Source organism: Schistocerca gregaria, chromosome 8 (genome assembly GCF_023897955.1).
Source record: "Schistocerca gregaria isolate iqSchGreg1 chromosome 8, iqSchGreg1.2, whole genome shotgun sequence".
In the NCBI taxonomy this organism is placed as follows: domain Eukaryota; kingdom Metazoa; phylum Arthropoda; class Insecta; order Orthoptera; family Acrididae; genus Schistocerca; species Schistocerca gregaria.
Genome location: NC_064927.1, coordinates 197,705,241 through 197,731,142, shown reverse-complemented (window position 1 = coordinate 197,731,142; position 25,902 = coordinate 197,705,241). Strand labels below are relative to the sequence as shown.

Below are 25,902 nucleotides of genomic sequence, written 5' to 3'. Positions count from 1 at the left end.
CATTATGACACTAATCACATTCACCTGCATTTTGGGAGCCATATATTACTGTAAAAAAAAAAAAAAAATTGTCTCAGTTTAATCAGTCTTGTTTGGGATTTCTATATAAAATTTTCTTTTTCAAGTTATAGCTTTCTGTTACACTGTAAATTTTTACATGGCTAAATAAGATGTACTAGGATCATAAAAGGATGAAATTCACACAACTTATGAACTAGAAACATTTGACTTCTATGTAAATTTCTGTTTGTGTGTCCTCTTCCTGACCACACCAGATATTTCTCTGTTTCATAGCTCCTTGTGGTATCAACGTTTAGTGTCGTTGGACCTGCAAGTTGTGACCAGAGCCACTCTGCGACTTTTATCAAGTTTCTAGCTAGCCCTTGTCCACCCTTGCTCTGGCCGTCAAGTAGTAAAGTATTGTAGCCTTCAGCTGATAGGAAACAATCTCTAACAAGTTGCTTCGTAATGTATGGTCTAAGTGAGGCCTCAATAGCTACCTGTGTATAATGATATGTATGCAGCCAAGAAGAATCCTATACCACCAGTTAAGTACAATATATATAATTTTTTACCAACGACTTCTAATTATTTTAGTTGTTGCAGATCCAGACCATGCAGCCAGCACCTTATCGACATTGCTGACAATCCTACTGTGATTTATATGTTTCGATTTAGCATTGGCCACCAGTCAACATTGGCGACGACTCGTCTGTCGTCATCATCATACCGCTCCTTATGCTCAAATTAACTGAGGAAAACCAGGTTTCCTGTAATTAGTTTGTGTAACACATTTTTATAAATAAAAAAAGTTTTTCGAGCATAATTATGTTATTAATATGGAGACATTATTTATTTTGTACACTCAGTCTTTAAAGAAGCAAACACAAATTAGCATGCATTTAGAAAGATTGTACAAATTTACAAGATAAGACAACAATGATGAAGATTAACAAAATTATGAGACATTATGAGCTTTGAACCAGATGTAAGAATTCATTTTATAGGATCTTTACTAAATCCAAAGGAAGTGCACACCAGAGCCACCATATAACTCATCATGCACAAAAATGTTAAGAAAGTTTAATGTGCCCACAGCAGCTCTGTTTCTGACTTTGTCAATATTTTAAAAGTGAAATGAAGAACCACTATACAGTGTATATACTCTCTGGTTTTTCACTATTAAGTCTTTCAAAATACAAAAATATATTAAATACACAAGCATAACACAACACTGTTCTTCATTTTCTTCATGAATCCCACTTCCGCCACTCCAGCCCATCAGGAGCCCTTACTTCCACCTTCTCTTTTGCCACTTCTCCCCAATTCGTACTGAGAACAGTGCCGCCAGATTCTTGCTGCAATTGTTATTTAACATTAGTTTTGTTGCAGTGTAATACCATAGAATGCAAAGGATTTTTTCATATACTTACAAACGACTTGTTCATAGCTCGCCTGACTTCATCCGAACCCTGTTCATAGATTTTTTGGAAGAGGGCATTCAGCGCAGCTTCTCCTTCAGGTTTCTCATTGTCATCCAATTCTTTAGCAACTTGATCCCAGTCCTTTGATTTTGGGGCTGAGCTTGGATATTTTGGCGGACCAGCACTCAATATTGCTGTGTAAGTAAGGATGTAATCATTTGAAATATGAAAAACTAATATTAAAACAGCAAAAGAAAGAAAAAAACATAAATTAAATTTTTAATTTTCGGTAGTCGTTCTGGCAGCTCACAAGAACAGACAGGCAAATTGATGAGGGGTGTAAAATAAATACAGAAGATCATTAGCTTTTGGAAATGGAAATCCCCTAGCACAAAGTGAGATTACCAATTTTGTGTAAAACATGTCAATGAACAAATTTTCTTACATAACCATTACATATTTGAGGTAAAACTTGGATGATCATGAAATCTATTTGAAGGGGTCCATAAGAGAGTGCTCTCAGTTAGCATATGTGAAATGTTGGGTTAAATTCAAAGACAAGACTATAAATCTAATAAAACAAATCAATTTATATACTATACAGCACCTTCCAGTGGTGCATATAGCGCTACCTGTTGCCAGCACGTGGTAGATATGAAAACAAACCAGGTAGTCTGATCAGACTAATCCTTACTTGACTGATGGATTAGAACTTTCTTCTGCTGATTCCTGTGCTATACATCATTTTATGCTTTCAAAATGTCTTATTAAGCAAGTTGTGTCAATGTTGTCACTTGAGAACCCTATTTAGTAACAAACAAGGACAATCATTTAATAGCATTCTACTTCTGCAAATAAGCTGGAAGTATTGAATAGACAGGTAATGTAAAATGATTTTTCAAAATTAGTTTCCAAGGTAGTTAATATAATTTGTCGTTTCTGTAAAATCTTTGACATGCACAAAAGAGTTTAACAATATTTTGTCACAAATTTTGTCTTTTGTAGTTCTACTGAACCTGATACAATGTGGAACTGAAATAAGAGAACAGTAACCATTTAACTGCTGTATGTAAATCATGTGATAACTGCAGTGTATCCTCAGAAAAAGTTGTCTTAATATCCACCTTACATGTTTGTGTTTTAGTGCGTAGTTATTGACAGAGACTCAGGGCAGTTACGCTTACAAACATTATTCTTCCTTTTTCTGACACTAGTTGCTTACACGAGTATTTAAAATGATCGGCCAGAACATGACCACCAAACTACTACGGGTATAAGCACATCCAGGTGCTAGTAGCATCACATGGCAAGGAATGATTGCTAGTCAGACACACACATGTAGCATGTAGTATTAGTACGCGTACCGTCCGTGCATAGAATGGGCAAGGCGTATGATTAATCTGAGTTTGACCTGGGCAAATTGTGATGGCCGAGAGTATCGGCATGAGCATTTCGGAAATTGCATGACTTATTGGGTGCTGTGGGAACGTTGAGGTGAATGTCTTCAACCAAGTGAAGATGGCGTGGGGTTGGGCGGCCAACCCTCTTTACAGATGTCTAACATCATAGGAACAGAACAGGCAGCAAACTGTGGTGGAATTAACATCAGACTTTAATGCTGGTTGAAGTACCAGTGTGCCTAAACACTTCTAATGACAGACCTCCACAGCCAGCGATCCATGCATGTGCCAATGCTAACCCCATGACATCAACTGAAATGAACCCATGACCATCAGCACTTGATGCTGGTGCAGTGGCAGAGTGTTGCATAGTCTGCTCAATACCTTCTTCATCATGCCGAGGTGAGGACGCGAATCTGTTGTCCTCTGGGTAATAGCTCCTTGACACCTGTACTAGGAACAGCTCCTTGACACCTTTACTGCGGGTCAAAGACAAGTTGGTAGCAACTCCATTATGCTCTGGGGAACATTCACATGGGCATCCACTGGTCCAGTGGAGCTCACGCAAGGCACCATGAGGGCCAAGGAGTGTAGTACACTGGGTACAGACCACATGCACCCCTTCACAATGATCACGCTTCCAGCAACAGTGGCATTTTTGAACAAGATGTTACAAAGCCAAGAGTCCTATGGAGTGGTTCGATGAACAAAGTTGTGAGTTCCAATTGATGAACTTGCGCCCCCCGCCCTTTCCCCCCAACTTGCCAGAACTCAATCAAACACATCTGGGATGCAACTGAACATGGCGCCAGAACTCATCACTCTCCTCACCACAATTTATGGGAATTGCGTGACTTCTATGTGCAAATGTGGTGCCAACTCTCTCCAGCAACTTAATAATACCTTACAGCTTCTACACCATGATGCATTGCCATTGGTATCCATGACAAAGATGGACATACTGGCTATTAGGTCGGTAGTCATAATTTTCTGGCTGATCAGTGTAAATTGCTCATTAGCCTATTTTGATATGACACATTCCCATTCTCAAAAATTCCTACAGCAACATTACAAATTAATATAAAACTGTTGAACACAGTATGTGATAAAACTTTAGTATACACATAAATAATACATTAATGTAATGACAATTCATTAGAGAAAGCAGCAGTAAAGATAAAATCTAAAACTCATTTGTCAGAGCACAACAAGCAAGTCACTATGACTGCCTGAGAGTGTTGTATTGTCTTTTAGGAACTGTTGTCTCTGAAATCTTCCCATCTCTTCAGTTTGTTGCTACATTTTGTTTTATATTCAAATTTTTGCTTATTTATGCCAATTTTTTCTAGGCCTTCATGCACTTATTTAAGCCTGTTGCATTGATCTTGTAATTTTTAAAATGTATATTTTTTTCTTGTCAGTCTTCTGGGATAGCTCCTGTTGATGTGCCCACTGAACATTAATCATCTTTTTCTAATTTAATCTGTAATTTTTCTGCACACTTCATTGTTTTGGCCTCTCTCTTCAAGAAAGGGGGGAGGGGACACACGACAAATTACTTAAAAGCAAATGAAGTAAGTGACAGAAGCATCTGCAGCATCTTAAGGAAATAAATTACACTTAACTAAATTGATTCCACTGCAATAACTGGCAATATTTATTGTATGACAGTCACACACAGCACCTTGCACTTTTTTGGTGAAAATGTGTATTGATATTGTTGCAGTCATCCAAAAGATACCATGGCGAGTTCCACCTTTCCTTTTAGAGTAGATCATAACATTAGTAGCAAAATTTTGAGCCACCTAATATGTGGCTATCATGTAGTCAGATCTCTTGTGTGATCTGCTTGGGACCTCTCTGATAACATAACACGCCCCCCCCCCCCCCCCCCCCCCGCCCGACAGCTAGGAATAACTTGCATTAGTACTTTTGTACATAGCAGCAAATTGATAGCAACTGAGCTAGGTGGCCACCATCCGGAAACAGCAGAAAGATGCAATGGTCAGAGTTAACAACAGGCTTCAGGCTGCTGTCCTGGGCAGGAACACTGGGGCACCTATGGTGAAAGCTCCTCTGGGGCTCCTAGAATCCCCCAAAAAGTTGATTTCACTCCTTCCGGTGTACATGGCTATCCGTTTAAATGGGTGAATGGTGGACAGTGGCAAATTTTGGTATTGGCTGCACAAACACCTCTTACACTTTTAAGCAGAAAACTGTTCCCTTTTAGACCCATAGGAAGGAGGCCAAGTAGTAAGACCAGTGGCCAGTTTGCATTCTATGTTTGCCGGAAGTTTCATCTAAGATGTGGAGGTGGCTTTGCTGCTAGTTATTTAATAAACTGGGTGTGATCAACTAAAAATCATAGCTCATGTCAACACAAATAAAACTTTCTGCCTGGGTTCTGAAATCATCCTCAGTTCCTATAGATGGCTGTGGCTAAATGGTGAAGGAAGCAAGACTCTTACAAGGATTGGGTGGCGGCGGGGATGGGAGCTGTGGGTAGGCAGCATATCTCACTATTTCAGCATAGAACCATAAAGGAATCATCACAGACTTTTCAGATATTACATGGAATTCAACTTTGTCCGTGAAATCCAGACTGCTGTAAACAGTGGCGTCAATGTTGATGCCTTTCCTTTGACTTTTGGATGATACAGTTTCACACTGTCATTTGACAAAATATAAGCTTACTGAGAACCAAGCAACTTTTTTTACTGCATTGAAGACTTCCAGGCATATAAAACTCAACATGTTTTTCTTAATGGACTGAATACATTGGACGTACAAGTACCTTTAGGAATATGCAAAGGATATAGAGGATGTTATAAATTACCTTTACAACTTAAGGCTTCAATAACTTAAAAATTTTACTAAATATTAACAAATTATGCTTTCAACATTTGATAACTAAACATCTTTTTTACTGTCACAGTGATGCAATTTTGATGCAGAATTGAACTGTAAATTCTGATAAAACGTGAACGCCACAAGAAAAAAGTCAATGTGTGGCCTAGTTCATAAAGACAGCATCCTATGGCCAAGTGCAACAAAACTTTCGAACACTGTATGGAAGGCAACCACTGCCTGGTCGACTGTTCGAGCCTGGCATAAGTCATTTATGGAAACAATTAGCGTTCTCCATAAAAATGGAGCAGCCAACTCACCTGTTTCAGATGCCAATGTGAACAAGGTAAGGTGTTTGCAAAGTCTGACGAATCAGAATGTACGGCAGCCAGAGAGTTGGAAGTGATATGATCGATCAATAGTGCACAATGTCTTGTATAAGAAGTTACGGCTATATCCCTAAAAGGTACAGCTGCTGCAGGCAGTAAAGCCTACAGACCAACCTCAGTGTGAACAGTGTACAGTAAATATGCTAGGCAAGACTGATGCAAAGGAGGAACTTTTGAAAAAAAAAAATTGTTTCTCTGGAGTGGGGTAATGTTTCATGTATCTGGCAAACTCAATCATCATAGCTCATAATGTTCATATATTAGGTTCACAGCATCCTCATGTTACATGTAAAATAGAAGGGACTGCCCCAAGGTCAATGTTTGGTGCAGATTGATGCGAAGTTGCATCACTGGTCCACTCTTTTTCATCACATTTGCCATCAGTGGTGGTGTTTACCTGCACATGTTACAAGAGTTTGCAGGGCCACAAATGGAACACCTGCAACCTGATCTCATATTCCAGCAGGATGAGGCACCACTCCAATGGTCCCTCAGTGTCTGTCGATTTCTAGATGAAAAGTTACTAGATAGGTAAATTGGACAAGATGGTCCAATTTGATGACAATCCCCTGACCTCACACCACCTGACTTGTTACTCTGAAAACCATTTCTTAATATCTCGTAATGTTTTAAAAGTATTAAGGTCTTAAGTTGTAAAGACGATTTATGGACACCCCACATAAAAGATCTAGTGCAAGATGTGAGGCCATTTGCAGATGCTGCTGTTCATAGGGAAGTTTCAATGCCAGAAAAATTCAACAAAATGCAGAGAGACCTTCTGGGGATGTATTTTGCCACTTAAGTACAAGAGGGCATGTACAAAAGATGTGACTGTTTTTTTCTCTCAACAATACATTAAATATAGAACTTTCACAAAGGTTATCTGCACTTTCTTGTACAACTTGTGACCCATTTTGAGCACAGAGTGGTTTCCAACATGAAAATCATTTTGAAAACAGTGTTGTATATGATATGTCATTTCTCAGCAGGATGTACACAGTAACTGTCCCTTCATAATGTTCATTCAATAAGAAAGGAAGCTTCAGCTAATTAAACTGGGGCTATGACCCTGAAACAAGTGGCAAGAATGAAAGACAAATAAAAGAAATATAAACAGTGTAGCTATAGAACATCTATTTCAAAAACAAAGAAAATAAGATTGGGTGCCATAACTAAGGAAAACGGTCACTTGAATTTATAGGTCGTAGTTAGGGACTGGAAAATTCAGTTTGCAATAAATGCACGACAGATGAATATTCTGCCTCAAAATGTGAAAATGTAAAATTATTTAATAGACACTATTTCATAGCGAATTGTATCCAAATGAAGAGACAGTCTGAAATAGTTTTATTTTCTGCATGTAAAATCAAAAATGTAAGCAGTTACTGGCTTTGTACATCATCTGGCGAAGCCCAATTTGAAAAGATAATGTGCGCAAGAACCTACTTGCAAAATAAACTGTATGAACACAATGATGTATCAATGCGCTCAATGATCTGGTGCCATGCCAATTGTGGAAGGTTGAATGGCCTGTTTAAGATACACATCACATAATGCAATGCAGTACTCAGCCATGAGACATAGCATTTTGCAAGAAAGAAATGCTTATGTTTGTTAGGTAAAGCTCGAAAGATGGTACAATATGAACACTTTTAATGTGGCAAAGTTGAACTAAATCATTAACAATACCTTGATAAACTCAACAAGCAACTGCATGGTAGCCATCCCCAAATGCTTTGTGTTGTGTGTTGCTCATTGTTTTCTTTTCTTGGAATAAGTGAAGTGACTAATCTGGTGCATCATGTATTTCGATTATAATCCTTACAACAACAAAAGAGACTGCCAATCCCTGCGACAATGTGTCAGTTCTGCAGTAGGCTGCTGCCCAGCAAAATGGAAGCAGGGTTTGTTTTCCCCACATCACTCCTCACGTGGCAGTCAAAATTCTCATCTGCTTACGCTCATGGCCATCTGCACTACAGTCTATAGACCACACCCTCTGAGCTATATTGATTGGAAAATAAAATCGGTAATGTTTTTCGACGACGCCAAAATTTTTTCCCTAACGCTAAAACAGAGTTTTCGTACATTTGGTTCCACTTCTATGTTAAGTGCCTTGTCAGTTCTCTCTGTAGCATTGCCAAGCATGGTTTGTAGAACTTTGAATGCCCATTAAAGGTCATAATTAGTAGTCTGGAGGTTTTTTAATTTTCAAACCAGTAGGAAAATACAAATAATGTCCAAAAACACCTTATATTGGAGACGCATTCACTTAACTGGTGGGAAAATGCTGCTGCTTTACAACAGACCATTTCAGAAGGTGGTGATGAAGGTTTTAGAAAAGCAAACACTCCAGTCAAAAAGTTCCCAACCAGCACTTTTTTCAACAGTAAATTTTGAAGAAAAAATAATTTTCTAGTCTTCATTCACACAGCATGACAACTTTTTAAATTTGTGCATCTAATCATTTACAAACAAAGAAAATATATTCGAATTTTGACAAAAATAGATGTGAATTTTCCGGTCCTGGTCATAGTACATATTTGTACATGTCGACAGCAGGATATTACTACTGTACACTGGAAAGCACAGGACACAATTGATTCTCTTGCCAAGAGGACATCATTAACCCGTAGCAATGCCAACACTTTTTCCATAATGTGTATTACCAATTGGGTGGGGCATTATTTTTTTTCCAGCATTATTTTTTCCCACCACAGATAAATAAAAAATTCATAAACTATTAACTTTTATTAACAATGTACTTTTTAAAAGTATATTGATGTGCAAGAAGGACCCTGAACCTGAAAATATGAACTTGACATGTTGTGAAAAGTCACATCCACTACTAAGACTTAAATTTTTGGGTCAAGTTTTACTGAAAATTTTAAAACAATTACAGACTCTGGAAGAGGAGATTAAAAGCAAGTACATGACTAGATAACAATATTTTCAAAAGCTAGGCATGAAATACCACCCTCCCTGTACTGTGAGGGTTAAGGCAGGGTGTGAGGTAAGTCAAACAGGTGTTCTTGTAAGCTTTACAAACTTCGCTCTCTTAGCTAACAAGAATGAATAATGGGCTGACCACCTTGTGTAGCAGACATATGGTGCCTACTTTTCAACAGTTCCACTGCAACTGATTGATGGTATGCCTACACTACAGTTTTGAGAATGTGAAAAACATGAATTAAAATTTCAAGTAACTTCATGTAGTAAAAGAGCAACAGGATTCCCCCATTTGAAGTGATGACAGAGAAGGTTTTTGAGACACTTTACTATGCCAGCCTCGATTTCATGCATCTGTCATTCTATGTCCTTGTAAACAAAATGATACAAGTCAACCAACTAGTCATGTGGCAATGGAAGTGTAATCCTAAGAAACATAGGAACAACAGTTTTAACTGAAAAAGAAAGACCAGGAAAAAATTGTGATGGTACAAACACACAAACAGAAATCAAGCCCTGAAAGAAGCTCCATTTATCAAATTCTTACGACTAAACTTTACAAAATTTATGTTGGTGGCGCACATATATTCTTTAATTGCAAAATTAAACAGTTTGATTTTTATGGTGTTCATATCATTTGGGACAATGGACATGTCCAACAGGAAGTGGCACACATGAGTTACTTTGAGTCTGTCAGATACAGTTCAACTTTTGTGGAGAATGCAGGCAACATGTCACAAATCCTGCTACTGCAAAACAGAACCATTAAGAAAATAAACGCTGTCTCTACAAGAACAATGTTGTCCCTTATTCAAGAACCTAAAAGTATTATCTGCCCCTGCATTTTACACAACTGAGTTTAAACATCTTTTTGGACACAAAAATTCTGAAAAAACCTAGCTACATGGAAATAAATATTTATGGTAATTTGGAAGGTAAAGCTATATAAGCTATATAAGCATGAAGATATGTCCACTGAAAATGAAACTATATGATCTCTTTGTAGAAAACTGCTACTATTCAGTGGCAGAATTAATGAATGAGAAGGTGACTTATCTGTGATTACAGTGCTAAAAAATAGTATTGCATTTATGAAATAACGATTAGAAAATTTAGAAGCTAAGTATATCGTAAGTAAAACAATTTAATAATATTAATGTGTTAAATACATAACTGTGCATGTAAAAATATAGTCAGAGAATTTACTAAGCATATTGTAAAATAAAACTTGACATTTCTTGTGTACTGAGTGATCAGATGCTCAGTAAAATGTATGTTATGAGACACACGAAATCCAAATACAAGGAAAGGAGACCCTTCTTTCTACACACCTCAGCAACAAAATCTAATGGATACAAAAAAATGTGGGTAGCAAGAAAAGGTTTCTGGAACATCTAATAGAAAGGTTACATGGATACAACTGAAGGATTGGGCAGAGAGAAGTGCTAACCCATGAGGTACCATTTTGAGTTATTGTATATTATATATTATATATTTGGTTAAATTCACAGACCAAAACATACATAAAAAAGACAGTTCTTTGTATCAGTATGTGGTGAAATGCAACACATAACCAGACAGTGTATCACATTTATCCTTACCGAATTAAGAGTTAGTGCTTCCTTTTACTGATCCTTCCAATTTCAATAAATTTTAGTAACAAAGACAGCTATGTAGACAAAAGACTTTATGCTCTTTATAGAAAAATGCTGGCTTAGTTCAGCAATAACACTTCTAAATATTTCACACAGTTTGGGATTTTAAAAATTTCCATTTCAACTGTTGGCACAGTATGTCATGAAAGCAGTATTATACAGGCTCCCTTTTCTGGCAGCTGTAATTCTAACTTTTTTCAAATAATTTTCACAACAAATAATTAAAAATATTTAGGCATACATGGAAGGCCACTGCCGCCCCCCCCCCCCCTTAAAATGTCACCTTCAAGTTTAATACATTAAAAAACTTGCGAACTACGTATTTTAAAACAATGGACACTCCAGTTTGGAATGTGGACGGTATTAGGGAAAGAATAGATTGCTACTCCCTGTAAATATGATATGTTAGGTTGAAGACAGGCCCAATGAAAAGGCTGTTACATATTGTAGCTGTTGGCTAAGCCCTCTTCACCCAAGAAAACACACACACACACACATTTGCACAAGCAAGCACACACAAGACCTCCCACCAGCAGCTCTGACCAGAATGCCTACAAAATTTTAGATTTCCAAATAGTGTAAAGGTTCCACCAGTGTCTTCCCCACCTGACAGAATTGTCATTTTCCATCTGAGGTTACATTTCTGTGGTGAATGTCAGCTTCAACAAAACATTTGCAGGCATGTTACCATGACATCATCATGTTTTACAGACCAATGTTTGGGCCACTAAGTTGCATTCATCAAGGCCATGCAATTACTACCAGGCCACTGCAACATTTAGGTCTTACATAGTGTTATTTTCACCTGTTCCTAGCATCCGTTGGTCAAGAATGTCATTGAGTTCCAGTTTCAGATTGGCTCGAAGGAGTGGGGTTTGACATCTTTTATTAATAGTATGTTTTAGTTTAATCTAAACTGGCTGGTATTGGCAAATGAGAGGCAAGAGGGCAGTGAAGGATTTTTCTCCTGCAGCACCTGATCACAGACAAACCAAACAGTGTTTTATATGCCTTCTGCTATTATGTTTACTGTTATGCCTGATGATTTGGCCTTGACAGTGCTACTGGCCTGTAGGTCCACTGCTGCTGGCAGCCGAGATGGTAGAAGCCAGTATTTGTCACGAAGCTTTGTGTTGAAATGGTACTTCACAGTTTAAATTGCCTCTTGATTCTTTCTCTTGCAGTGAAGTGGCTGCATAGCCAATACATAAAACTCCAGAAACTGTATATTTTTATTGTACTCATCACTGACTTGCTGTGTTGTCTGAGCTGCTGCATTGCCCTTCATGTTTCATTCTCATTGCTACTGCCTCTGCAATTTCTCAACACAATCCTTTGTAGCATCTAAAAGTTCTTTGGTTGGGTTGTTGCTGTGGTAGATAAACTGTGTGCAGATGAACTTTCCCATTCATAGATATTTTGCAGGGATGGTACGAGGGCAATGTGCCTTTGGTCTGTCTCCTCCTCCCTTTCGCTCTCACAGACATCAACATCATCTAGGGAGAAGGATAAGAAACAGTCCTCCAAATAGATTCTGGTGGCTTCCATCCCACCGGACTCCTCATGTTCCGCCTCTGTCCCTGAGGCAGCATCCCTAGTGCCCCCCCTCCCACACACACACACACACACACACACACACACACACACACACACACACACACATTGGTTCAGAACCAATGTGCAATGATGCCATATCCTCACAACTGGTGGCAGCAGGCAGCCCTGAGGGATGAACTGTCTCTTTAGTATCTTCCTGCTCCCACAGGATGCTGATAGTTTGATCCCTCTAGTGGAACAGTAGTGTTTTTTTCCGCCACTCAGCAGAGCTGAAATGTGTTTATGAATTTACTTACTCTGCCTGGTTCCCAGCTATGGGGATCCCAACCCTCTGCAGCTATTGGGGCTATTTTAAGAATTACATTGATTATAAAAGAGTTTCACACGGTGTCTGCACTTATGTTCTGAGCATTTTCTACAGCAAACACATGCCACTTGATATGACTTTGGAGGCTGTGGCTGTTCATGTGAGGACATCTCAGGACTGTCTCTACTCCCTCCCAGGGAGCACTGTTTGTGCTGATTTCTCAGCTCCTTTCACCCTTCCTAATACTGGGTTACTTCAATGCCCATAACCCTCTGTGGGGGTAGAATATGAGCACTGGGTGTGGTAAGGTTGCTGAAAACTCGCTCGCAGCCCAGGTCTTCCCTCCCTCCATTGGAGAGCCCATAATTACTTGTGTGACTGATCATTTTCATATCACCTTGACCCTACCTCGATGTCATTTGCCTAGGTGTCCACCCAGACCGGCTCTCAACAAAGCTGACTGAGATGCTTCCAGCTCTTCTATCACCCTTAGCACCCCACCACGTGCAGGTACTGATGCAGCCATTCTCTCAGCAGCTGACTCAGCAATCCAATATCCCTCCCCATCGAAAGACAGTACCCAGGTAAACCCTCGAAATCAGCTTGGCCATTAAAGAGTGAGTGCGAATTCTGCAGAGCCTCTAGCCCTATTCCCCGACATAGCTCCAGGTCCAGACTGTGCCCACAGCCAAATGCTCTAAGGTAAACATCCCCTTGAGATGGACAGATCTCGCCCAATTAGTCTCACTCACGTATCTGCAAGATGCTCGAATGTACAATGAGCTGGTGCTGAGTTGATGCCTTGAGGTATTTTGACTCTGTCCCAGGGTTGTTTTCACCAGGGTTGTTCTATTGCTGACAATCTGGTTTGCCTGGAGTCTGCTATCTGGCCAGCTTTTGCCTGGCATCAACACCTTATCACCACCTCCTTCAACTTCCAGAAGACACGACACCACACTGTCATTACCCTACAAGCGTGTGGTCTCCGAACCTCATTCCAGATTTTTGGCCGGAAGTTGTAGCATCATGCATTCTGGGCTCAAGTTCATGCTTCCCGCAGTACCCCACATATACAAGAGAATGGGGCCCTGCAGGGCTCTGTACCATAGCTACCAATAGTCTAGCTGTAACTGTGAGGTCTACATTATCACCCATCCTGTAAGCTGATACTTGCATTTACTATTGCTTCTCAACTGTGCATGTTGCTGAACACCAGCTGCAGGTGCCATACAAAAGGGACAGTCCTGGTCTCTCACTCGTAGCTACCAGTATTCAGCTGCCATGACATGCGTCATGCACTTCTATCACATGGTACTGTCCACCCACACTCAGAACTCTGCCTCGATGACTAATTACTATGGTGAGTCTTATCAATTTTTGGAACTGGCATTCAATGTCTGGTTACATTGCTTGCCCATCTTCACCAGCTTCAGCCACCATGCTGGTCACATCTTAATACTCTTTGCTGCCTCAGTACAGACCATTGCTCATGTGCAGACTATTCTACACTCTTGCATCGCTACAAAGCTCTAATCCTGCCCCATCTTGATTATGGTAGTCTCGCGTATGACTCAGTGTCTCCTTCAGCATTGCCGATGCTAGACCTGATACACCACTGTGGGGTCTGAGTTGCAACAGGTGCCTTTAGAAACAGCCTACTCCAGATCAGATGCCAACAACTGCTGATCTATGCGATTCACATTTATTCCTCCCCTGAGCATCTGAACTAACATGTCCTTTTTCCAGGTAGGGAGATCCACCTCTCACAACTGAGGCCTATGGCTGGAAACACGATCACAGTTCACATACAAGGTGCATTCCATAAGTAATGCAACCAAATTCATAAAAAAATCATTTATTGAATATATTCGTACAAATAATCAAAAATTTTCAAAATAGCACCCTCTTGCATCGATACACTTCTGGAGGCGGTGTTTCAATGCCTGGAATGCCTTTTCCGGAATGTCCTTTAGAGGTGGTGTAACATGCACCTGGATGCTTTCAATCGAGTCCCGATGTTTTTTTTTCATGACTCCTTTTAACCGAAGAAACAAAAAAAAAGTCAGCGGGAGCCAGGTCAGGACTGTAGGGAGGCTGGGGAACCAATGGGGTCTTGGTCCTGGCCAGGAATTCGTGACAATGAAGGCGCTGTGACATGCCACGTTGTCGTGGTGAATTTTCCATGTGTCCTTGATGTCACTTCGGCCGCACAAGACCCTCCTTTTCAATCTTTTGAGTACTTCCAAGTAAAAATCTGAGTTCACGGTAGTCCCAGTAGGTACAAATTTGTAGTGGACAATGCCTCTGATGTCAAAGAAGACAAAGAGCATGGTTTTGATCCTGGACTTGCTCATGTGTGCCTTCTTGGGACAGGGCAACAATGGGGTGTGCCACCCCGAATTCTGCCTTTTTGTGTCACGGTCATACTCAAAAATCCACGACTCATCATCAGTGATAACTGAGTTTAAAAAATGAGGATCATTTCCAACATTTCTCAGCACCGAAGCACTCGCACGTGCTTGTGTTCGTCAGTCAACACTTTTAGGACGAGTTTGGCACACACCTTTCTCATGTTCAAATCTTCGGTCACAATGCAGAAAATGGTTGTTTCTGACATGTTTAGAGTTTGTGCTATCAATTGAAGGCTCAACTGTCTGTCAAAGTTCAAACAATAGCGCACAAGCGTCACATTTTCGTCGACTTGTGCGGTTGATTGCCATCCACTGCAAGGTTCATCAGTGATCTCCTCTCGACCCTCCATGAATTACTTGTGCCATCGGAAAACTTGTGATTTGGACAAACAATCATTCCGAAAGGCATGCTGAAGTAATGGAAATGTTTCGGTGGCGGACTTCCCAAGTTTAACGCAAAATTTTATAGCATACCGTTGCTCTACAGAAACTCAAAACGGCGTTGATGGAAGCGCACGTCCTGACTCTCCGGCAGCTCGCAGCCAAATGAGACAAAGAGTGTTTTGAAGCTAACACCCCCTCCACTTAGCCCAGTCGGTTACAACACGCTGTGGTGTACCGTTGCATCGGAAAAAAAATTGGTCGCATTACTTATAGAACGTACTCTGTACAGGGTCTCTGTTTGTCACTCCAGCTACCCCCACTGTCATATCTTATTAAGAAGCAACTGTGTACACCCCATCGTGTGTACTCCATCCTGGGATCTGGACCAAAAGGCTCTGCTGGTGCCAGATTTTTCACTGCCTGTTCCTGGCTGTCCTTAGCATATTTCCAGTTTCAGAAAGGGTTATACTGAGGGCCCTACTGTTGACAGATGAATCGGTTTTGCCTACGTACATGCACGGCACAGTGAATTACACTCACTGCTGGACAGATGCAGTGTATTCACTGCAGAATTTGTAGCCATCGCTCGAACCGTCAGCCAAGTTCGTTCTTGCACTGGCACAACATTCTTAATCAGCAATAACTCCCCCGAGTAGCCTTCAGCCTACTGACCAGTGCTATCATCGAAACCCACTGGTTGACACACAGGATTTCCCGACTTTGAAGATTGGGGTACCAGAATAGGACCTTTGCTCAACACTATGCCATCAGCTGTTGGAGGCCTGGAACACAGGATTGGTGTACACTGGTTTCTCTGAATATGGGAACCACAACCAAGTCATTCTTATCTTCATGCTTCTTGCAGGGGATCTACTGTTATCTGTCAGCTTCACATTACTATACTTGGCTGAAACAAGGCCACATCCTCCGATAAAAGGACCCACCCCACAGTCAGTATAGTGCGTGTCTGACAGTGGCTGATATTACATTGGACTGCTACAATTTGGCAACCTTACAACGAAACAAACTTACTGACACACAACCTGTGGTGCTGGCAACCAACACCCAAGCAGCTGATCTGGTTTTACATTTTATCCATGAAAGTGGTTTCTACTCCTTGCTGTGACATAGCACATTAGTCTCATTGGCCGATTGAGAGACTGGAGGGGTGCCCTGTCACCTGCTCTGACCCATGGCTGCCCTTTGCTCAGTGATCTTGCTCCTGCCCATCCCACTTTTTTAATTCTTCTTATTCTTTTATATGCACTGTTCGTTTACTGTCTCTTTGTCATCATTCTCTTTCCTGAGATTTTATCAACTTGCCATTATTGCTAGTTTTCTTCTAGTAATGGAGGGAGTGGAAGCACTGGTCAGATGCAGGGTGTGCGTCTCTTGTCATGTAAGGTGTCCCATGGGCCTCCAACTGCTTTCTGGACAGGGGAGATCTTTTACCTTCATTTCCACTTGCTTCTGTCACTCTTTTGTACAACTGGGTTTATAGAGATTTGTCTTTTAGGCCTTCCTCTCTGGGTACTACCCCTCCTTTCATACTGACAGGTCCATCTTTCATTACATCTAGTAGTCAATACTGCACTAAATAGGAGTGTCTGGATACTTTAGACCAGACTGTATGCTTACAGTTTAACGAGCTGTTGAATGGTATAGCTAGAGGGCCCCCACTCTCACCAGTTGAAGCAGGATGTCATTACGGAGACATCTGAAGAACATCACCCTAGCATGCATCGTGACAACTCAAATGTCAGATTTGCTATGTGGATGCCATGTCATTTCGCCACACAGTAACGACTAAATGCAGAACTTCGCCACCATCTTAAACCAGGTGAGCTTTTATTAGTAGTCTCCTGGCTGGTTTAATGCGTTCCACCATGACTTCTCCTGTGTCAACTTCTTCGCCTCAGAGGGCACCTATAACCCATATCTTCATTTATTTGTTGGATATATTCCAATCTGTCTCCCCACACTGTGTGCCATACGGTTTTTGCCATCTGTTGGTGCTTCTCGTATTATGTAAATTATTATATAATGTTTTTTTAGTGCTACCTCCCTGGCCCTACTTTCCACGTATTTACTGCCTTGGTGATTCTGAATATCATCATTTCTTTTCTTCCTAGTCCATTTAATTTTCGGCATCCTTCTGTTACAATATATATCAAGTTGATTTTCTTGTTTCCCCATGGTCACAGACTGGAAATTCAGTAGCATACAAAACTGTATGCCAGACATACATTCTTAGAAATTCCTTTCTCATTTTCGAGTCATATGTCTGACTCTTTGCCTGTGCTAGTCTGCTTCTCATATGACCCATGCTTCGCAGATCACTCATTATTTTACTCCCTAGGTAAAAGAATTCCTTAAAATTATCTAGTACATGGTTTCACAGTCCGATGTAAAGATTATCACTAATCTAATTTCTGGCTACTTCTCATCACTTTTGTTTTCAGCTGGTTTACTCTCAACCCAAATTTTATTAAGTGGATAATTCATTAGTTCATTCCATTCCTATAGCTCTTCTTCACAGACGTGGTAAGTAGTATTCAAATCATATCAAAGATGATGTGAATGATCTACTACACTTCCACAATGTGAAAGTGTGCAGAAAACCTAATGGTCAACTCACTCAGTCACAAAACATATACAGGATATAAACCAATGCCGACAAGTACCTGCATGCTACCTCTCACCTTCACCCGAAACAAAAAAGGTCCACTCTGCACTTGTTACCCAAGTTGACCAGCCAGCTCAGCAACACAATAATACCAGATGGGAGGATAGAACAGGCTAACATATTTCCCTTCCTACAGCAAAAAAATTATACAGTTCTGGTAAGTTTGCGTACTATGTAGGCCATTCACCTTCAAGAGAAAGATACAACAGGCAGCTGAAACTGTGAAGAAGCCTGCCAATACAAATTGTGACATTACAAGCTCCCATCATCTTGGCAGGCAGCAGTAACCAACTTGTAAGGCTGAACCACCATATGTGACTGTAGACGTAGTGGAAGAAGACACATTAAGACAGGATGTCGTTCAATGACAACAAGTACCATGGGAGGAAAATTCAACATTACTGGACTGGTTTGCATCTTATTCACTGACACCAGCATCGAGGAATTAAAATAAAAACTTCAATATAGGATACCATATACCACCTCCCCATTCTGGACATCAAATCAAAGCTAGTGTTAAATGATGTTCATTGTAGACAGACTGTAGTGATGGGATAACATGACATTACATAATATCTTAATCTTGCACTGCCCCAATAGTAAACAAATCACTGTGATGAAGCATTTGCCAAAATGTTGACATATAAAACATGTCAACATGGTCACATAGCCTGAAAAGTTTCATTGGTAGTCATATTCCATTATCGTTCTTTCAACACCTATATGCATTACATCTACTCCTCATTTAAGGACAAGCAACACACTTGGAAGTTTGTCCAAGTATAGCTAATATATGTACAAAGAATTTCTAGCAAAGAACCTCTCATTCATTATAGCTTACAATGCTTCTACCTGTATGGAATATTAAATAGCTGCTCTACAAAACTCTATTACCTGCAGGAATAGGGGCCACTGCTGCCTCTGGGTATTGTGGCTGCCCTTGCAACACTGACCAACGGATATCTGCCGCCTTCTTCATTTTTATCTCTATCTGTAGCAAGATACAAATATTTATCATTACACCATTTTTCAATGTTCAAGTGTTGATAATATTAGGTTATAGAACTTAAAACTCAGACTCACTTTCGTTGTGAAGGTTTTGTGTGTCGACTCAGTTGGCACAATTGAATGTGCCAAATCCAACTCCATATTGTAATCTGCGCCATTTTCAAGTTTTGCTGTGACACTAAGCTGGAACAAAAAACTAATTTATGGATCTGTCCTATCTTTCCACAGAGCTGTACACTATGGAACTACAGGACGCTCCATTTTTCAGGGTGGCACAGTACTCAACAAAATTCCACGAAAAAATGGATAAAAGTGCACTTACAGTGTCGGCAGCTGTTGCACTGTGTGGCTGGTAACAGCTTAGATGATGAAAGGAGGAGACTGAATAAACTGAATATAGCATCTATTGTTGGTGGCAAATGCATATGTTTGTTCATATTTTTCTATGGTTCATGAATAAAGTTAGCTGATATTTTGCTCTATTAGGTCAGAACTTAATCACACATTTGTTTCCATTGTAATCGGAAATATGACATACAAATAAGTTAATACAATGTGACAAGATTTGTCGGCTTTGCCATCTCAGAACCCAATGCTCACATTCCAACGTAGCTTGGGCCTCAGGCAACACTAAAGGTTGGTCTAATCACCCAACTGGTTATGACCAATGTGAATGAATTTCCAAGATCAGCATAAAATGTAAGAAACATAAACACTGTAAGCACACTTTGGCCAGTAAAAGTAACATTAACAAACAACTTATTTAAACACACTTAATCAATTTGCATGAAGAATAGAACACTCTACAAATATTAACTATATTACGTAATTTGTATGTACCATTCGTTCACCATACTCTACTTTCACAGATTTAGACTCAAACTTTGTGTTTTTGAACAATATTGCAACAACAACATGTGTCTCTGTCTGATACCAATCATGAGTAAATTTAGTTGTCTGCTTCAGTTTGTCATTCTCTGGCGATGCCACTGCATCATTAGCTCCTTCTGCCATTTTTGCACACCCAGGTGGGAGTCTCCTGTGAAAACACAAAAATAATTAAATATATTTTCAGGGACAGTTTAATTTCATTAACTCTCTGCATTTATTTTTATGAAAGTGATAAATATCGGAGAATATTTCCAATTCAGAGAGGTTTATTCATTCATTCAAAAGTCACCAGTGAGACAAAATAGACTTCCAAAATAAATTGTGTTCATAAAATGCCCAAATTGCTAAACAGGTTCAGCAATTCAGATTCAGACTACCTACGAGTGTAGTGAAATATGTTAATTTTGGACTTAATTCAGAATGACTTGCAAGATGAAAGATATCCAGTGGCAACATTAGCAGACCTGTTCCATTCATTCCATCAAGGCTGACAATAAATGACAGCAAAGAAATTATGCAAGCTAAAAGTCACATATAGTCACATATATATGTTAGTGTGTGAACACGCCAATAAATAACCTTGTTACATGGAAAAAACCGGACACAAAACTGAGGTCTACCTCTACTATATTGTGTAAGTGACCAACAGCATCTCAAGGGGTCAGAATATTTCCAATGTATTGTAATGTAAACCAGTTACACAAGGCTGAAGCTGAAGCTATACTCACAGTCATTTGCGATATTTTATCTGTACCACTCCATAAGATCAGTTGCTACTGAGAAATATTTGTACTGTCTCATAGATATGCTCACGTATTTTGTTGTAGAATTACTTCCTGGCTCAACAGATAAATGTCAGACCACAAATATAAAAGTCTGGGTTCAGTCCAAAGTATCATTTGTAGCTTGATTCACCTCCTGGAAATGATTTGTTACGGTGAAAGACGAGTTGAACTAGTTCACAATAAACTGTAAGGCCCCTATAACTGGCTTGGGAAATATAAAGTCAGAAGATCATCCCACACTTGACCAGTGGAGCACTATAATCAAATCAGCTTTCAGACTGACTACTGAATGCTGAGATTTAAATATTATTTTGGACTTAACACATTTCATGTTGGAATTCACTTTATGAAGGGGGAAAGCTAAAGCAAGAAATGTCATTGAGAGCTTTGATTTACATTTCGCTTCAATAGTTGAAACATTGGAGACAGTTTACTGGAGTAGGAAGTGCTGGCCGGATGGACTGGGTGGGTCTTGCACCATGCTCTTCCACACCCAGTCTATTAGGGGCAAGCCACCTGTGAAAGCAGGCATGTTATATACCAACTCTGGCAGCAGTCACTGCGTAGCTTTTTATGTCAGTATGACACCCGACCAGCTGTCTGCCACAGTGAATGGCCACTGCCAAACTGGGGCCAAGAACAGAATTTATCACATAGTGGCCCAACACACAGCTGAACAAAACGTGCTCGAGTCCAACAGCCACTTCACAACCCACCATCTGGATTACTTTCTCCAGCACCAGATTTTCTGAACTATGCAGATGGGAGTTAGTCTTACATCACATCCTCCAATCCCCTAACCCTGTTGACCTCAGTCTCTACTAACACATTGTCCCAAACCCTCTACACAACAGTTTTCCTGCCCTGTGTACTGTTGTGTCTCCCCCCCCCCCCCCCCCAAATCCATAGCTCCATGTCACATGTGATGCATTGCATTTCACCAGCTCTGGTAGCAGCATATCACATGCACCATCCAAATACTTGCCAATCTTCCCTCCTGCATTCCTAGCCAGCAAATCTGCTGCCTCCTTCCAAGGCACCAGCTACCTACTCTCAACCCCTTTTCCTGCCTCCCACCTAGACTTTGAAACATAGGGGCACAAGTGTAGATGGATGTGTGTGTAGTGGGGGATTGGAACACTCTCGATTGACAAAGAATTTATTATTTAGAATGAGATTTTCACTCTGCAGCGGAGTGTGCGCTGATATGAAACTTCCTGGCAGATTAAAACTGTGTGCCCGACCGAGACTCGAACTTGAGACCTTTGCCTTTCGTGGGCAAGTGCTCTACCATCTGAGCTACCGAAGCACCGGGCGTGAGTCGTGCTTCGGTAGCTCAGATGGTAGAGCACTTGCCCGCGAAGGCAAAGGTCCCAAGTTCGAGTCTCGGTCAGGCACACAGTTTTAATCTGCCAGGAAGTTTCAATTTATTATTTATTCTGAGAAACTAATTCGTAATGCCAGCAGAATCCCTTCTTGGCCACAGGATGTGTTAATCTGGCTTTTATTCTGAGCCAGTGCACCAGAAAACCTGCAGTGATGAGTTTTCAGTGTATCGTGGAGGTACAAATATTAACTTTATACTTATGAAGAACAGATACCATTGATGATCTTGCAGCTTCTCTAGAATAAATGATAATTAATTGAACCCTTAGCTGCCGACAGGTGTTGTTGATGAAACTCGATAGGGACAGCTGAAAACGTGTGCCCCGAATGGGCCTCGAACCCAGGATCTCCTGCTTACATGGCAGATGCTCTATCCATCTGAGCCACCGAGGACACAGATGAATAACGCGACTGCAGGGACTTATTTCTTGCACGCTTCCAGTGAGACCCACATTCCCAACTGTCCACAATCTACACATGTAATGTACCTAATAGATACTTGCCCATCCACTCATTACTCACGCACACTAAGGTGAAGCTGTCACCATCGAGGTATATCAACAACATCTGTTGGCAGCTGAGGGTTCAATTATCATTAACTCTATACTCTTCTAGGTGAAGCTATAAATCTCAGATATTGGTCCTCATGTTGTCTTTGGCATTATCTTCTGGACTTAATATATTCTTTCATCTACATGTGCTTCATTGAGTGGAATGAGAGTTGTGCCCACTATTTAATGCCTAATGAACACAAGATTAGATTAGATTACATTAATACTTTTTCCACAGATCATGTATACAACACTTCGTAATGATGTGGAACGTGTCGTCGATTTTTTGTGCAATTCGTAGCACCTTAGCTCTTTCGTGTGAGAAGTCACTTAGTCTGTACATTACCTCAGAAATCTATAAATGGACTTAAAGTTCCTTAAATCTGCACAAAATACTGGTGTAATCATTTTTTAAGTTGTCTGGAGATGTGCCAGTCTTAAAACTAACTTAGATCATCTTTTAATGAAGGAATTTACATGGCTCCTTAACAAAAAGCAAAAAAATTGGTTGTGGTGGCAGACTTATCTGTAGCTTTGCCCAGGTCTAGGTTGGGTTGAAAGGTCATAGTTCGGTCGGGAGCTGGTGAAGAAAATGAATGTGAAAATAAAAAAAACGAAACACCTTGTGGTGACAGATGTGCTTAACCTGCTTGGGGGAAAACAGAAAAAAAAGTCACTTATTTTGTTGTTGTCATCATGTTGTTTACATCATTTGTTGCATGTTTCCTATGTCACTGAGCTATGACACATTGAATAATTCTCTTTATCCTTAACAAAGTAGTGTTCTGTCACTGATGGTCAACCGTGCTCTGGGCCAAAGTTTGGTGGCGGCCATTCACTCACATGAACAGGTGGTTTGTGATCATGCCCCATAAAATGCTGTGCAGATATTGTAGCAGAACTGTGATTTAACAATTTTTAATTATGCCTGGAAATGAGAAACATCCTAACCCTCCTCCTCAAAGTGGTTTTCTACCAACCAACCAAATATAAGCAATACTGTAGTTCATCCTCACACCATACCAAATCCCTGCCATATGGGTCATACCCCTGTGGAAGACAATGTTGCAATACCTGTCCGACACATTCACCCAGCACATAATACTACAGTCCCATCACAATCTTATGCAGTGAAAGCAATCATGATAATGCTTTTTAATATTAATTCACAGATTACAGATATATTCCATTTCTCAAATTACGTTGATTTTCAAATTTTCGTCACATCATCCCACAACACAAAAATAATCAAACTCTTAAACTAGTTACTTCTGATACTAATCAAATGTTGACACAAGTAAGCAATTACACAATTTATTGCCTTGAAAACATCATACTAGCAACTCAGAAAAGCGGAAATCAATCTATCAGCATGTCATACTTGGTAAAGCCCAACCACTTTGAAGGGCGACAGATTTTACAAATCAAAAATAGATTTAATTTCTCAGAATATGGATGCTGGGAAATTTAAGGCTTTATTTTTTTGGTGCTTACTGTTTCATATGATCAATACCGGCCATTCTAAAGCCAAGAATTAGCTTCACGTCTTCATTGAATGTCTAAGTTCACTGAAAGATACAAGCACTAGCAGAGAAAAGGGGGGGGGGGGGGGGGGGACCAGGCTAAAAGATAAATTGGTATGCTAGCAAATAACTGATCTAAAATATTTTCTGTGCCTTTAGGCATCACAATAAGCACAACTTTATCCTTAATTACAAAGAAAGTTTAGCATTAACTGTGGAATGAAAAAAAAAGCCAAGGTCATTAGGGAAAGTTTCATTACAAATATCTAGCACAAAATAGTCATTGTAAATACAAGTAAATACCACAATTTGATGTATCCTTTTCCCTAGTCATCATTCCATGAAGACCTGACACGTTGAAAATACAAAGGGAGCATTCCTGTCTGCAACATTAAATTTTTCCAAGACATTTGTTTACTTACATAAACCTCTGAAACAATATCAACATACCTTTTGTATGGATCCATATCACCACTTACTACTTATGAATGAAACTGGTTATATTTCGCCCTTCTAGGTGCATGATTAGAGATTTAACTTATCTGTGTCCTTTAATTTTATGTTCAGATGAGCATGAAGTAGTATCAACACAGTGGTTTCTGAGATGTTTTGGTGAGAACCATTATCCTACTAACTTCCACACCATATAGCCAAGCTCCAAGGAAGAGGTAAACAAAAGTCAATGAACACTTAGAAAAAAGGTAAACATGTATCATGCCCTGCATTCCTCCATAAAAATGATACTACTGCCTTACTTTACGAACCACTTTAGTAAACCTGTAGAGGGTGGTTCCTATTACCCTGCACGTAAAGGTTCGTTGTTATTGTTTTAGACTAAACAATAAGGGAAAAATTTCTGTAGAACTAGGTCCTAATTTCTTTCCCAGTCTTAAAAACCATCCACCACTGAATCTACTATCACAGAATACATACAGCTATTACCAGTGTCAGGAAACATTGAAGCATCCCTCTCTAGCGGGTACCCTGAAAGTTGCACAAATAGTATGATATAACATGAACATTATGGTACGTTTTTCTTCCACTAAAAATATACAGCTACGTTTCTTACAACAGGATTGAGGGTCAAAATCAAAGGGCAAAAGAGCCAAGAAAGATTTTTCTACGTCATATTAATAAAACATAAGACACAATTCTAACAATTAAACATCGAGTTTTCTGTGCAAAAATGGCAACTGATATACCTTCAACCTGCAAAACATACACCGCCTGAAAATTTTGGAAGGATATAACTCCATTCTTTATGATTTGCTAATAAACAAGCATACGAAACCATAACATGCCCTTTATTGGGCTACAGTTACTCAAGTGTCACACACATAAATCCTTCACTCACAATAAACGAAAATAATACTACAAAAAGTTCTAACATATTCGAATACGTACAATTCTTTTACCAATATTCTAGAAAATATTACACTGACTTATGCGATATAATAGCAACCAGAGTGTTTAAACCGTCGGCAAAGATTAAATAAATGAAGCACAATGCAGTATTCAATGTTGCTGCGATCACTATTTTGTAATTGTTTATCTGTGTATTAAATTGAATGTAAAATTACACTTATCGTATTCCAAGATTGTAGTAAACTGCTACCACTATACTTTATCGCTAATTCGACAGCACGATATTAATTTATTTTACAACTTTACAAATACATTGAAAATAGAGTCCTGCATGTCCGAGTAAGCGAGCACAAAATACGAAATGGGGCGGGCACACCCTAACTG

General features: G+C 39.8%; 1 protein-coding gene across 4 annotated transcripts; it reads right to left on the bottom strand.

The window, feature by feature from the left end:
• Window positions 1-812: 812 nt before the first annotated feature.
• Window positions 813-25,902, bottom strand: LOC126283951 (protein SGT1 homolog). Of its 4 annotated transcripts, XM_049982379.1 has the most exons (7): window positions 25,558-25,635; window positions 20,637-20,826; window positions 19,858-20,056; window positions 19,093-19,200; window positions 18,904-19,000; window positions 1,434-1,618; window positions 813-1,358 (listed from the first exon to the last, which is right to left on the bottom strand). In XM_049982379.1, the coding sequence occupies exons 3-7, from the start codon at window positions 20,029-20,031 to the stop codon at window positions 1,251-1,253; spliced, it is 672 nt and encodes a 223-aa protein (XP_049838336.1). In that variant the 5' UTR covers window positions 20,032-20,056; window positions 20,637-20,826; window positions 25,558-25,635; the 3' UTR covers window positions 813-1,250. The 4 variants fall into 4 exon arrangements, with proteins under 4 accessions (XP_049838336.1, XP_049838338.1, XP_049838335.1 ...); XM_049982381.1 differs by lacking the exons at window positions 20,637-20,826; window positions 25,558-25,635 and adding an exon at window positions 25,734-25,902; XM_049982378.1 differs by lacking the exon at window positions 20,637-20,826 and having other exon boundaries at window positions 25,558-25,663.